Source organism: Temnothorax longispinosus, chromosome 3 (assembly GCF_030848805.1).
Source record: "Temnothorax longispinosus isolate EJ_2023e chromosome 3, Tlon_JGU_v1, whole genome shotgun sequence".
Classification (NCBI taxonomy): Eukaryota; Metazoa; Arthropoda; class Insecta; order Hymenoptera; family Formicidae; genus Temnothorax; species Temnothorax longispinosus.
The window spans coordinates 14,984,097-14,999,777 of NC_092360.1; the positions used below are offsets into that span (position 1 = coordinate 14,984,097).

General features: G+C 35.8%; 1 protein-coding gene and 1 long non-coding RNA gene across 5 annotated transcripts in view; one reads left to right on the forward strand and one right to left on the reverse strand.

Annotated features, from left to right (window-relative positions):
• Positions 1-1,147: 1,147 nt before the first annotated feature.
• LOC139810237 (uncharacterized) lies at positions 1,148-5,226 on the reverse strand. Its single transcript, XR_011731265.1, has 2 exons — positions 4,360-5,226; positions 1,148-4,276 (listed from the first exon to the last, which is right to left on the reverse strand). It is a non-coding gene; the product is annotated as an uncharacterized lncRNA (long non-coding RNA).
• Positions 5,227-6,740: 1,514 nt separating this feature from the next.
• The window catches only part of Slo2 (slowpoke 2), a 310,825-nt gene continuing 301,884 nt past the window's right edge, over positions 6,741-15,681 (forward strand). For 2 of the 4 annotated variants that reach the window (XM_071773904.1, XM_071773905.1), the window contains exon 1: positions 6,741-10,692. In XM_071773904.1, coding sequence (XP_071630005.1) covers positions 10,247-10,692 — 446 coding nt within the window. In that variant the 5' untranslated portion in view covers positions 6,741-10,246. The remainder of the gene's footprint in view (positions 10,693-15,681) is intronic. The other 2 variants (XM_071773902.1, XM_071773903.1) reach the window with 2 other exon arrangements.

Genomic DNA, 15,681 nt, shown 5'->3' on the forward strand with positions numbered 1-15,681 from the left:
TATTTTGTTATTCAAATTACGCTTCTGATGCGCAAACACAAATCTACTACACCATTAATCCGATTGGTACAATCTACTGTCTAAAAAATGAATGTGCAACAGAGAAGCGATATATTTTTGAAATAAAGCTATATATGTGCCATGTATTCTGCTCGTTATGCACGCTTGTCTTTTCCGTTATTATCCTTATGAAGTTTTATACGCTGTTCTTCAACCGCATCAATCGATTATGCTATTTGCATATTTGGCAATTTTGTATTTGCTTTTTAATAGTCCTCTTTATTGCAGTATTTATTCATATACATATATTATCTTTTCCTAACGCGAGCGTAAAATGGGCCGTTTTTCGCGCTTGTTTTGAGTGAGCAAAACGATCCATTTCTCCACTAGTTGAAAAATGGAGCCATTTCTCAACTAGTGGAGAAATGAAATTGTAAAACAAGCGCGGAAAGCGGCTTGTTTCACGCTCTTGTTAGGAAAAATAGTATGAACAACTCGTGGGAAGAGTAGTCGAGCCCAAATGAGTGTAATGGTCGCACTCGCTTCGCTCGTGCGACCAACTTCACACTCATTCAGAATCGACCACTTTTCCCACTAGTTGTACAATATACTATTTTATCCTCAGTTCTTTTTATTAATCAGTATTATATATAAGCGTTTCCTTTATAATATTCAAACATTTGATATTTTTATGCTTAAGCAATTAAAAATTTAGGACCTTTAAATCTTTTTTTAAGATGAAAGATCAATAATAAAAATCTATCCTTTTTATTTCGTTTTACATACAAACCGACTTTATTAAAATAGATTTATAATTTAATTAAAAATTCAATGAATTAAATAATGCAAAAAAAGAGAACTTAATACGTATAATCTGTTATACACCATATAATAAATAATGTTATTATACAATAGTTCGTCGCATAAATAGTAAAGTGATGTGTCCGATGCCTTATAAATAAATGATTAAGTTAGAATACTGAGAAAATAACTTTATATATGATATTATATCTCTTATGAGAATATTTGGCTTAATCAATATATGTACATATATATCAATAAATGTACAACATGTGTGTAATAAAATCATGTTAATTGTTAACAATAGTAATATATCTTACAATAGCAACATTTAATTACTAGCGTAATATATATATATTTGTTTATTTCAATTGCCTTTCGGCCTTGAAAGGAGGCTGTTACATGGCGTTTTGCAGGGACGTTCCCAACCCTTTACATATATCCGTATTAAAAAAAGTCTGGCCATTATGCGACTTTACAGGATTAGTTACCCGACCCTCCCTTTCCCTTATTAACCCCTTTATCATCTTCCTTCGTATCCTTCCCTCTGCTCCTTCCAGTTCCTGTTAGCTCTTCCTCTATTTTCTTCCATCTGTTTTTCTTTGACATCTTTTCCTCTCATCTTCCTTCTGTCACGTCTCCGCTGTCCCCAATTTCTCCTCCCTTTCAGATTCCGCGCCCTTTCTACAAAAGAACACACCAGTTAGCAAAAGAAAGACATTTACTAACTTCAGCCCCAACTCCTTCTCTCCTTCCTCTCCTCCTTCTCTTGCAGACTGTTCCTTCTCTTCTTTTTCTTTGTGCTCTCCTCACACTTTTCTCCATTCCTTCCTGTCTTCATTCCAGTATATCTCTCTTCCGTTGATCCATATTCGACTACTTGTGGTTACCGCTGAGTTTCCTAATCTTCTTTCCTTTCTTGCCTTTTCTTCTATCCTCCATCTCACGTGTCTTTCCTCCCTGGTCAGTTCCTCGTCTACGGTTACCTCCCATCTCTTCTTCATTTTCCACCGTTTATTGAAAAGTTCCTTTTTGTCTTCTTCTTCCTCTATCTCTACTATCAGCAATTCCTTCCTTCCTATCACCTTCCTCTATTTCGGATTCTGTCTCAGTCCGCTTCTTCCTTTCTTTTATTCTTGTCTACCTCCTTTACCTCCGCCTATTTCTTTCCTTCCTTTCTTCTATTTCCTTATGCCTCTTTTCCTTCGGCTCGCTATTTTCGTCTTTTTTCCGTTTTTGTCTTTCGCCTTAGTTTTGTTTCACGTGCTATCGCCGGGCTTTCCTCTTCCTCGATCGACTCATCATTCTCGATCGATTGCGCGATATCGACCTCCCTAGCAGCTCCCCATTCGCCGCCGCGACAGTCCATCTCTCCTTCGTCGCCCCATATGCTGCGCCTCGACGCCCCGCAGTGGTGCCAACCCACTCTTTTGGAGAGCCCGGCACCCCGCGCCGTCTCAGCTCCAGCCGGGGCCCTACCATCGCCTCGTCGGTCGCTTCCACCAGAGAGAAACCTGAGAGAGGCCCATCCCGGCGTTTTTCGTCAATTTTTGTGTGCCCGATTTTTCGACGCGCCGCCTGAGAAAGTGCGCCTCAACTACGTCGTTTCGCTCGGTAACCGCACATGGTTTGCGTCCGTGCTAATGGTTCGTGTCCGAACTAGCCAGTTAGTGGGGATATGCTGCGGCCGCGACGTCTATTAAGCTGACACAGCCAATTCAGCACAATCGAATAAAATTTATACAGAAATTTAGTGCTCTTTTGTTGCTAATTTGTTGCTCAATTCCCAATTTTGTTGCTCCAGCCGTTTCGGAGAAAATAGTGGCTGTGCTAACTTATGTTTAAAGTTAGCACAGCCATTCAAAAAATTGTGTTAAATAAAAAAATAGGACATATTCTTTTAGTGCTTTTTTGTTGCTAATTTGTTGCTCTATTCCCGATTTTTTAATTTTATTTTTAAATCCTGGAAACTACCCCCAAAGCTATTTCTCCTTAAAAACATACTCTAAAATTGCAAATTAGTCAGATATTAATTAATTATGTTCAAGATTAGTTAATTACGTTTTACTGATTTTATTGCCAACCATTTGCATTAATTCCGATTTTGTTGCTCCACCCTTAATGCTTAAAAACCACCCTTAGCTTATCCTACACCAGCACAACGCATTTAAATTGTAAATTAAACAGATTTCCGAATTGATTATGCATCCCTGATTTTGTTGCTCGCTATTTTTAACAAATCCGATTTTGTTGCTCTACCCTTAATGCTTAAAAACCACCCTTAGCTTATCCTACACCAGCACAATACCTTAAAATTGTAAATTTGTTCAATTTATGACTTTAAGGCGTTGTGCTGGTGTAGAGTAAGCTAGGGGTGGTTTTTAAGCATTAAGGGTGGAGCAACAAAATCGGATTTGTTAAAAATAGCGAGCAACAAAATTAGGGATGCATAATCAATTCGGAAATCTGTTTAATTTACAATTTTAAGGTGTTGTGCTGGTGTAGGATAAGCTAAGGGTGGTTTTTAAGCATTAAGGCTGAAACAACAAAATCGGATTTGTTAAAAATAGCGAGCAACAAAATCAGGGATGCATAATCAATTCGGAAATCTGTTTAACTTACAATTTTAAGGCGTTGTGCTGGTGTAGGATAAGCTAAGGGTGGTTTTTAAGCATTAAGGGTGGAGCAACAAAATCGGATTTGTTAAAAATAGCGAGCAACAAAATCAGGGATGCATAATCAATTCCGAAATCTGTTTAATTTACAATTTTAAGGCGTTGTGCTGGTGTAGGATAAGCTAAGGGTGGTTTTTAAGCATTAAGGGTGGAGCAACAAAATCGGAATTAATGCAAATGGTTGGCAATAAAATCAGTAAAACGTAATTAACTAATCTTGAACATAATTGATTAATATCTGACTAATTTGCATTTTTAGAGTATGTTTTTAAGGAGAAATAGCTTTGGGGGTAGTTTCCAGGATTTAAAAATAAAATTAAAAAATCGGGAATAGAGCAACAAATTAGCAACAAAAAAGCACTAAAAGAATATGTCCTATTTTTTTATTTAACACAATTTTTTGAATGGCTGTGCTAACTTTAAACATAAGTTAGCACAGCCACTATTTTCTCCGAAACGGCTGGAGCAACAAAATTGGGAATTGAGCAACAAATTAGCAACAAAAGAGCACTAAATTTCTGTATAAATTTTATTCGATTGTGCTGAATTGGCTGTGTCAGCTTAATAGACGTCGCGGCCGCAGCATATCCCCACTAACTGGCTAGTTCGGACACGAACCATTAGCACGGACGCAAACCATGTGCGGTTACCGAGCGAAACGACGTAGTTGAGGCGCATTTTCTCAGGCGGCGCGTCGGAAAATCGGGCACACAAAAATTGACGGAAAACGCCGGGATGGCCTCTCTCAGGTTTCTCTCTGCTTCCACGCTGTCTCTCCGTCTGCCCGCTCCGCGCGCCACCTACCGTCATGGCAACTTCATCTCTTCCTCTGTACCTCACCTCTGACGTCTCCTCCCCCTCTTCCTTAATTCCGTGTCCTAACCTCCAAGACTTCTCTCCGTAATTCCAGGATCTTTCTTCATTTATTTCCCTCTCGGAGTCTCCTTCATTTACTCCGCCTCCTCTGTTCTTCCTCCCTCGGTTCCAACGCGCCCGCTCCATTCTTCCTGCCTCACTCCATTCCCCGAAACTTCTTTTCCACTCCGTTTAATTCCCAACCATCCGCACGCTCCGAAGGCTTTTCCCCTCCCCAATTACTAGCGTAATATATTAAGATTATTTTCTGTAATATTTATATATAAAATACCTTTTATTTTTATTTTATATTTTTTATATACAGCCCGATATATATATATAATTTTCTAGATACACATCATTTTGTAAAAAGATCTGAAAAATACTTAGTAGAAAATTGTATATATAAAAACCTAAAAACGTACATAAATATATATTATTGTACACATATAAAAATTGTATATCCATATGTTTTCTACTTCTTGTATAATCTCTGTTTTTATATATAGAAATAATAATAAAAATATTTAAATATAATTAAAATAGTATATTGTACAACTAGTGGAAAAAGTGATCGATTCTGAATGAGTGTGAACTCGCTTCGCTCGTGCGACCATCACACTCATTTGGGCTCGACCACTCTTTCCACGAGTTGTTCATACTATTTTTCCTAACAAAAGCGTAAAACAGGCCGCTTTTCGCGCTTGTTTTACAATTTCATTTCTCCACTAGTTGAGAAATGGCTCCATGTTTCAACGCTTACGTCATCATTGCAAAATGGATCGTTTTGCTCACTCAAAACAAGCGCGAAAAGCGGCCCATTTCACGCTCGCGTTAGGAAAAAATAACTTTTGTATTGCTTCTTTGTAAAAAGTAAACTTTAAAAAAATGAGAAAACTTGTACATATAAACGTAATAATATAAATATAATTATATATGTACATATATGATTATGAATATTGTATATAAACTAATTACTATTTTACTTTTTGTAAAAAAAACAATGCAAAAGTTATTTTTTAAATTATTTTTTAATTATTCTTTTTATTATTTATTTTATATATACAGACAGATTATCCAAATAAAAGAAAACAATTCAAAACATATTTAGACATGTTTTATATATAATTTGTATGTTTGTGTATATTTTTATATAAAAAGTTTTTTACCAGGTACTTTATGTAATCTTTAAGTACCTAAAAGCTTTTAATCTTTTATAAACACTAACAAGCACGGTTTTATTTCGCGTGTCATGAATCTTTATCTCTAAACTTTTGTATATAAAAAGTAAAAGTGTGTTACAAGCATGAAGTTGTATTTAAAAAAATGACAATTATCAGATTACAAATAGCATGAAAAGACTCCATTAAAAACATTAGTCTCTCGCGCTCATACTTTTTATTACGCAAACTCTCGGTGCATACAGTAGCGAACCACGTGGGTCACTTAGATTTTCAAGCTTTCCGCCTGTGCACAGCGCATGCTCGTCACGCAAGTTTAGCTTGGCTCCCGGTGCAAATCGATGCTGTCTCTCCGAACCGTCCATTCATCCACAGTTCCGTTACACCAATATAACCTACCGCCCCAAAAGTGCAAACATACCCTTAATAGAGTACGTGTTACCTCGCTGATTAAACAGGGATGCTCATTCACAGAGGTTAACAAAAGTTAATAAACAAAAATTAGTAAATAATTTAATTAATAAAATATCATGAAACAGAAAAACGGTATTACAGTTGGATAAAAATAATTGTTTGAAAACAAATTCGCTTGACTACAAATAGTTAGCATAAGTAATTTCAGAAAAACAGATGCATTACGGTCTCACCTTACAGCTTTCTTTTCGATCTTAGAAATGCATCGAGAGAAAAGACAGACTCACGAAAGCATGCGTTTTTCTTTGACAAAAAATTTGCAAATCGTCTTTGGCTGCAGCTCGGTAGTGTCATTTTTCTCAAGAAGTACAACGATGAAGAAACTGAAAACACGACCACGTTAGGGAATGAATAAATCGCATGCGTCATCGTCATTTATCTCGATTTCACGGTCATTTGTTATTCACGGGACACGAGAGATCCATGAGCAGCCTGGACATGACGGACTGCTAAGCTGTAATGATGAGAGGTGGAGTAGATCTCCGACGTACTCCACAAAGTGGCGCAGTCGCCTTGACAACGGCGGCGCCATGTGCATGTATGTGCTCCCTTTCACGGCGGTGTCGACGGACGGTGAAGAGACGGAAAAGGACAACGTCCACAGGAGTGAGTGAGATAAACGACGATTACACCCTGCGCGATGATAGAAAAAGAGAGAGAGCGCGACAGAGCGCGCTTGATGGAGCTAGCTAGAGAGAAAAGGTGGAATACCGGGGTTCGACGGTCGGGCGCAAGGGGGTGGCGCGCGAGAGAAAACCGCTAGCGTGTACCGCAGTACGGGATAGTGAGCTGTGAGCTGGTCTTCCTCTCTCACGCCGCGAAAAAGGCCACTATCGGCTGAGACAATACGATTGTTCGGCTGTTCGTTTTCCGCCATTCCATATCTTATGAGGACAGATTGTTCGCGAAGGTGTTCGATTCCCGACGTCGTTCCAGTTCAAGAACGTAACGTATTACGTGAGGAAGTGGGGATAATTGTAATATTTATACTGGACTGTTCTCGAGGCTACTCTGGGTCTCTTTAAGGGTGTGATCAAGTCGTACCAGTTTTTATATCAGTTGTCGCGACGCGCTCGACGAATGTCAAGGACGATGCAGCATTTCGTCGTTGTACGGCACAACACCCGTTAAATTCCGCATTAGTGACACTCGTGAATCAAAGAGACAAGGGACAGCGATGTCAGCTGAGAAGTATCATGAACGCGTGTAGATCGCAACGTTAAAGAACTACGTCCTTTTTCTCGAAAGCTTCATCTTTAAATAAGTGATGCAAAGCGCACCACTTACCGTCTTGATCGAGGTCTTGATCTCATTGAGATCCTAACAATGCAGGCACCTGTTCTTGAGTGCAGCGAATCGGAGGACGACGAGGTGAATAACGATCCTCCCTTAACTGTCTCCAGAAGTGACAGTGGAACGGTATCCTCGTGAGACCCTGCCACCTGCGGCGAGTGTACTACGGCTTATTAATTGGTATCAAACAAGAACTTGAAGTTTTCGGTATCCTTCTCATTGATGATTTTTGAAGAATTTCTTTGATACGCGAAGAATTCCATACTTACGATAGAATACCAGTTATATGAAAAATTGATATATAAAGAAGAATTTTTAAGTGACTGGACAGGAATGTGTTTGAGATACGTTTCCGAAACGTAAAAAAATGTTACGAAATAGAGGCAACAAAGATTATTAAAGATAAAATTTAAATGATTGAATACATTCTTGTTATTGACAAATTCTCAAGAAAAGTGGTTTTATCGTATTCTAAATGTGAGATGTATGTCATGACATGAAGAATCACACCCTGTTTCTACATGATCCAAAGATCTTGTTGTCTAAACAAGAAAACAGCTGTTGTTTTTCCGCACATTAAACTGACATTTTAAGAGGCAAAAAAGTGAATATTTTCACATATGTGAAATTTAATTGCTATCTAATAAAATATTTGAGACACTGGAGTATGGATTTATGGATATATCGATGAAATCTGAAGCTTACAATAAATTACACAATAAACACAATCTAAACTTGAGATATATGGAAAGATATAAGCATTCAGGAGTTTGTTAAGTAAGACGTTAAAGTAAGATGATATAATCTCATCGAGATATTAAGTAAAATTGAGCTCGCGTAACTTGCAAAGGTGCGCGTTCTCGTTGTTATAGTTGCTATATCCGTTGACCGTGACCTTCGATTATCATGTGACGTCATTCAGGTCAGACGGTGCCGTGCAAACGAATGCGTCTCCAGATGCTTTTATGACCGCCGTCGCGGTGACAGTAGCAATCAATCAGACTGTTGTGCATTCAGTAGACATTATTATATCATTTTGAGGAATGAGACTCTAGCAAAACTCTCATCATATAAAACGTGCATTTCTCGCTCAGTGAAAAAGATAGTAGTAAAAAGAAATCATCCAAAAAAATGAGCGGTGTATTATTTTGTTTTGGTACTCCAATACTTTTTATGGTTTAGCTCCTGTGGGTGTGACTACGATCGTTAATAACTTATATAGGTTCGTGATGCATAAAAAAATATGTGAAGTAACATAAGTTTAAAATAAACGTTGCTTTACTTTGATAAAAAGTGACCACGCCAACGGAGTACTAGAAAACTCTTTTAACTTTTGCTCAAAAGATAAAAAATGTGACACTCAACATCTCGCAAAATGTTTTAACGTAAGTGTATTTTTATTTCGCGAGCGAGAGAGAAGTGCGAATCAATACAGAAGGATTCCAAGGGAATTGCCGAATACACTTTTCCGTAGTTACGCAAGGTGCGTTAATACTTTACACTGTTCCATTGTTATTTACGATCAATTGTTATTGTTATCTTGCGATAATGATTTTCAATGTGAGCGTCACTTGATGTCAAAAGTACTGGTGCAAGAAAAAGTGAGCTTCATGAAACTCTCATTTTTGTTTTAAAATTCAACAACGGTTTTAGGCAAGAACAGAACAAAACCTCAAGTTGCTCTTTTTCTTTGTTTGTTATTATACGCTCTTGATGCATTTTCAATGATCAAAAGTAGCCGACGCAAATTGTTATCCACATAGTTAACAAAAAAGTATATATTGTTGATAGTATTTATTATATTAAGATGTTAGTTAATGAGATTTATTAAAGCTCGTTGAAAGTTAGAATTTTGAGAAACTGCTTTTAAAAAGTAAATGTTTATTGTTAGAATCATTATGTAAATTAGCATCGGAGAAATTAATGCTTAGAGTTACGACATTTTTCAGAATTTTTATGAATGCTGTTAATAATATTAAGAGCTTATTAGTTGAATAATATCAACTATAGCGGTTTAGGCAATAGCTTGTAATATTCTCAAAAAGGCAGAAAATATTTTAGTTATGTGAAACTACCTCGCAAAATTACTGCATCTGCAAGTCTTCCATCTTATTTTGACAAAAAAAAATAAGAAGCAAGCGTTTCTTTCACTTTTGAAGAACCAGAACTTACAAATTCTTTTTAATATAAATTTACTCGGTGAATCGGGTACAAGATTGGAATTATTAAAGATCGCTTCAGGGTTTTTTTTATCACGAATAGGTCACAAAAGATTACCTTCGTTTCTCCTTCATCAACTTACTTTTTCCAAGTATTTGTAGTTACTCCTCTAAGAAAGACAATACTTCTTGGCTAGAACGTAATCAACTTTTACAATAGCGAAACAATTTTAAGTATTTTCTCCACAATTTTGTTACTATATATATATATAATAATAATAATAATATTTTCTAATTGAATCTTCTTTTGAAGCCTTCTTAAAAACTGGAAACAGAAAAGCTTTGGTTATTTTTTGCAATGTTTGAGTACGGATTTCGGATTTCTATCGACAGTGATTTCTCTTTAAATTTGATTTTGATAATTAAAGGAACAATGAGTGCACGAAATACACTTATAACATATATTGAAGCTACGCTCATGCAAGATTAATGGACTATTCAGCATATGAACACAAAAATGCTATAAAGTTATACAAGCATTTACGACATAGCTTCGCGAAATGAAGCAAGTTATAAACAATAGAAAAAACGGACAAATTTTAAATCTTTTATAATAAGCTACTCAGCATTATTGCGCGTTAGTGGGTATTATTTTCTCAAGATGTTCATACGAGATTCGTCAACTTTTTCTCTGTGTTATCGACTAATTACATATTTCTTGGGATTTATTCATCGTGCTTGGTCAACCAATTATAACCATTCTGCTAAATAATTGGAGAATATTTACGGCGATGTGGTCGAAGGAACGATGTGGCCGGACGTCGCCGGTAGATCTCACACGTCCTGCGATTATTTCAAAGTGAAGCTGCCGGCAGTGAAGAAAAAGAAGAAGGAGAAGGAGAACGAGGGGTGCTGTAAGATCTTCGCCCTGTTTTGTCACCGCAAGCCTCGGGACCCGGTCCGTAGTTCCAGCGCAGCCTCGTCGGTGCCCCTGCTCGATATGGGCGCCAGAGCATGGGACTACGAGGCCTTGCCGGAACTCCATACCTCGACAGCGGTCACGCCGACCTCGACGCCACCGAACGCATCCCAGCAGAAAACGCCTAGAGTGTATTTTCAAGCAGAGAATCTGGCGTCCACTAGGCGAAGGAGCAGCAATAGACTGCTGACACCGCAGCAGTCTTGCAGGAGGCGCAGTCGGAGCATGAGCGCATGGAGCGACCTATCCAGGTCGTCCTTCAGATTGGACGAAAGGTTCGTTCGTCTCTGTCTCGAATCTAGCCGACACGACTCATTCTACTTCATAAACTGGCGACTTATGTTTCATTAGGCAATTTTAATACAAGATTAGTATGATCCTATCTAAAGGTAGGATCCGGGAGTTGAATTTGCTTTATAAATGCGGATCTAATTTACATGGCTAATTAACTTTTATCTCGGCATAATTATACATGATTACATGCTATAAAAAGAATTACAAAGGTTTTAAGTTTTAATGAAGTTATTTCCTAATAAAATTAGTTTCGTCGAATGTATTCATTAAAATAAAATTTTTAAAAATCTAATTTAGAGCCATATTACTATGACAAACATTTACAAAGTAATTACACAAAAAAAAGATTAAATTAATTATAATAACTGCTAAGAACATAAAAATATGTTTTTTGTCATTTAGAAATAATGTAAAAACAAGAATTATTGTCACTCGACTTATTTTATGTTAAGGAATTTATTATATTTATCCCGTATTTTTACATAGGCAATAATTTTTTTTTATTTTTACAAGAAAATAAAATCTTTTATATCAAAAATTAAAATTAATTTGCACACTAAAGGAGGAGGGTCCCTAAGGCCTGTTTTCGGCACCCCTTCAAAATTGGACCAAAATGGCTGGAATCACTTCCTTATACCCTTGGAAGTAATATTTAGTCAATTCCAGCCTAAACGGAAGTATGTAGAGTGTATACTTCAAGTATACATGGTGCATCAGCGCGCCCGTATCAAGCATTTTTTTGGAAAACTAAGCGTTTTTGAGAAGAATGTTTCAGATAAAAGTTGTATGGTTTCAAGGGGGACATAAGATGGTGTCATTGGTTTGACCGTGGATAGTCATTTGAAGGTCACGTGAATGTCGATTTCAATATTTTATATAGAACCCCCTATTTTTTTACATATCTTTAATTGTAGCTTATTTCGAGAGCTTTCCAAAACACTCATAACTAAATCATTTTTCATTAAGTACTTTGCGAGTTATGAGGCTTCTTACAGATAGATTTGTAGAAACGTTACTTAAGGAGATCCGAGATTGAAATCATATTATTCATTCTTGTTGATTCTCCACACGTGAACAGTAAAATCGTAAACGTAATCTTCCTTTAAGAAGCCACGTAGAGTGGGGTGTTGGATTTACGTGAGTCCCCTTGCCTGTCACTTTTTGGGGTGCTAGATTAAAAAAGTGAGTCCCCTTGCCTCTCTCTTTTTGGGGTGCTTGATTAAGGTAAGTCCCCTTGCCTCTCACCTTTTGGGGTGCTTGTTAAGGTGAGTCCCCTTGCCTCTCACCTTTTGGGGTGCTTGATTAAGGTGAGTCCCCTTGCTTCTCACCTTTTGGGGTGCTTGTTAAGGTGAGTCCCCTTGCCTCTCACCTTTTGGGGTGCTTGATTAAGGTGAGTCCCCTTGCCTCTCACCTTTTGGGGTGCTTGGTTAAGGTGAGTCCCCTTGCCTCTCACCTTTTGGGGTGCTTGGTTAAGGTAAGTCCCCTTGCCTCTCACCTTTTGGGGTGCTTGATTAAGGTGAGTCCCCTTGCCTCTCACCTTTTGGGGTGCTTGGTTAAGGTGAGTCTGATGAAATGACTATCCAAGGTCAAACCAATGACACCATCTTATGTCCCCCTTGAAACCATACAACTTTTATCTGAAACATTTTTCTCAATAACGCTTAGTTTTCCAAAAAATGCTTGATACGGGCGCGCTGATGCACCATGTATACTTGAAGTATACACTCTAAATACTTCCGTTTAGGCTGGAATTGACTAAATATTACTTCCAAGGGTATAAGGAAGTGATTCCAGCCATTTTGGCCCAATTTTGAAGGGGTGCCGAAAACAGGCCTTAGGGACCCTCCTCCTTTCACGTTGTAGTTTTTATCAAATTTCATGTCATTGAAATTGATGATTACGAACGGGTTTCTATTATCTTTCGATAATAATTTCATAGTTTTATTCCTCGCATAACTTTCATTTATATTCATATATTTTTATATTCGAATTTAATGTTTAATTTACTATAGGAATTCTTGTTATATTTGTTACTACATTAATTTTACTACATACATTTTTGCTATATATATATTTATTGTACAAAATTCTCCGATTATTGTGCAAATAATAATTTACAAGCTGTAGAAAATAACATTTATTGTTGAAAACATTTTTGTCGTACTTTATGTATCATTATTGAGCGTTTAAACATATCTCTCTCTTTCTCTCTCTCTCTCTCTCTCTCTCTCTCTCTGAAGAAATTATATTATTTTACTTTTTTTTTTTAATAAGAAAAACAACATTATGATTTAATAATTTTAAAAGGCTTCTATGATTAAAATTCAAATATGAAGAATGGGGCATAGAACCATAACAGGATGTTTGTATTAAATTATTTTTATTTTTAATAAACAATATTTTTCCAACCATATAGTAAACTGCGCGCCGACAAATCGTCAGACTTACTACACAGTTCTGATTGGCGTAGTAAAATCCATCCTCCCTTTAATTAAATTGTTTCGATTTAATTTTGATGATAAGTATTTAAAACTGTAAAAAATTTATTGCGAAACATATTACCTCAGCTAGAATTCGAACCTGGAACTTCCCTTATTCCGTGAAGGGTAGATGTCATACCAGTTCGATCACTGAGGCATGTGGTAATATTTATCGCAATAACCTGTTATTAAATAGTTCTTCAGTTCTTCAGTTCAGTTTAATAATAGGTTATTGCGATAAATATTACCACATGGCTCAGTGGTCAAATTAGAGTACGACACCCTTCATGGAATAAAAGAAGTTCCAGGTTCGAACTGATATCCTGGCTGAGGTAATATTTTTCGCAATAAATTCTTTACAGTTTTAGATGCTTAGCATCAAAATTAAATCGAAACGATTTAATTAGGGGGGGGGGGGGAAAGAGAGAATTTTACTACACCAACCAGAACTGTACGTGTTGCAAGTCTGACGATATGTCGGCGCGTAGTTTATTATGGTTGGAAAAATATTGTTTATTGAAAATAAAAATTATTTAACACGAACATCCTGTTACGGCTCTATATATGCTTTATTCTTCATATTTGAATTATTATTTGATATACGTTTTGATACATGTAGATAAACTGGGCGATTAAGCTCGACTATGTGTTTAAATAAGAATGTTAAAAGTATTGTGAGAGAGGTTAATAATATCATTATTAGTTTTTTTTTTATTGAGCAAGTGTCAAGCTGCTGTATCTCGTGAGTGCATCGCTACTCTACAAAGAATAAACTTTCGATTATCGATCATCGTTATTGACAATGTGCATGTGGTTATTTCATCGAAAACCAATAGTGATTGCTATGTTGGGCAATAAAGCCATGAGTGCACTTTGAGTGTCAGGATATAATAAAAATTCAACGTAAATACCGTACAGCAGTGCAATAAAATTTCGTAGACATGGCAGTTGATAAATCGTGTAAACATTTATAAGATCTGTACAAGGAAATCTAACCATGGCTAGATAATTATAACACACAATGATATTAATCTTAAAAATTCTGATATACCTACATATATTCTGTCACGTACAATAAAAAAATCTGAAATTTTTTTTAGCAATAACAAAATTATAAAAAATCGTACTTTAATATAAATCTTGTTTTTAAATCATGTTACAATAAAATGATACATAGTGATTTTCCAAAAGGACTAAGATGAAAAAGATAACTTTGCTTCAGTTGAAGATAGAATTGGAGGCATTTTTCGTGTCTGTAACACATTGCTTTTATTTAGTGTATTTTCTACAAAGTTTTTACAAGTTTTTTAAGTTTTAAATATATGATGGCGATTTTTACTTTTTCACTTTTATGTTATATTTGTGTTTGTAATATGCAATAAGTGTTTGTAATTTATGAAAAAATAAATTTCTCAGAAATTTATTTTTTAATTAGAAAATGTAATATTTATTGATAAACATTTATGTTTTTAATAATCTTTATGCGTTACAGATTACACACATTGTAGATAGTTATTCTGAAAATAAATACATATATGTGAATTATGATAACAATTATTTTATATTAAAATAAATGATAATGACATTAAACTTGAAAGTATGTGAATTGTATAAAATGTACGTAAAATATGTACGTAAAATAATTTTTATTTTAAAATATAATTTTAAATAGGAGAAAAAACTTAATATAACATAGAACACTACAGTTTTTCAGAACTTAACGTCAAAGACCGTTTTGTATTAAAAAATGCCGTAAACGAACTTATGCACAACGTCGTAAAGTTTTCGAAAATAAGCTAGTAGCTTTAGCTATTAAATTTGAATTTATAGCAATATTATAAAATTAATGTCTCTCATTTCAGTCAAAGTGAGACGAAATTTACAACTTTATTATTGTTATACACATTATTAAAACAGATGTGCTATTTTATGTCTTTGCTTTAACTACGGTTATATTGTCTGATGCGTTTTGTATCTCTCAGGAGAGTAATATAATTTTATTGGTAAAACTGAAGTAATTTCAAATGACTTTACATTGTACATCTGACTTTATAAGACATTAGAAAGAAACGTCATTTCGTTCGCTGACGTTTATCTCTTTACCTTTCATGATAAAATATTGTTTTTTTTCTTTTAATAGAAAGTTTCAAATATTACTCATAGATGTTCTAAAAACATTCCAAGAACGTGCAGAAATGGGAAGATATTCTTATTTCTTATTGATCACGGAAAGGTCATTACGTTGGATTTTCAAGCAGCGGCTGAATTCTTTAGAGTGCTTTTAACTTTTAAGGCCAGTCTACAATGAGTCGTTAGTCAGATGTCGGAAGAGAGTCGGAAAAAGTCATAAGCGTATCATAAGGCGATCAGAAGTCTGTAATCGGCGATCGTAAGCAATTGGCCAAATGCCATCTCTTACGATCACCGATTACAGACTTCCAATTGCTTTACGATACGCTTATGACTATTTCTTCTGATTCTCTTCCGACA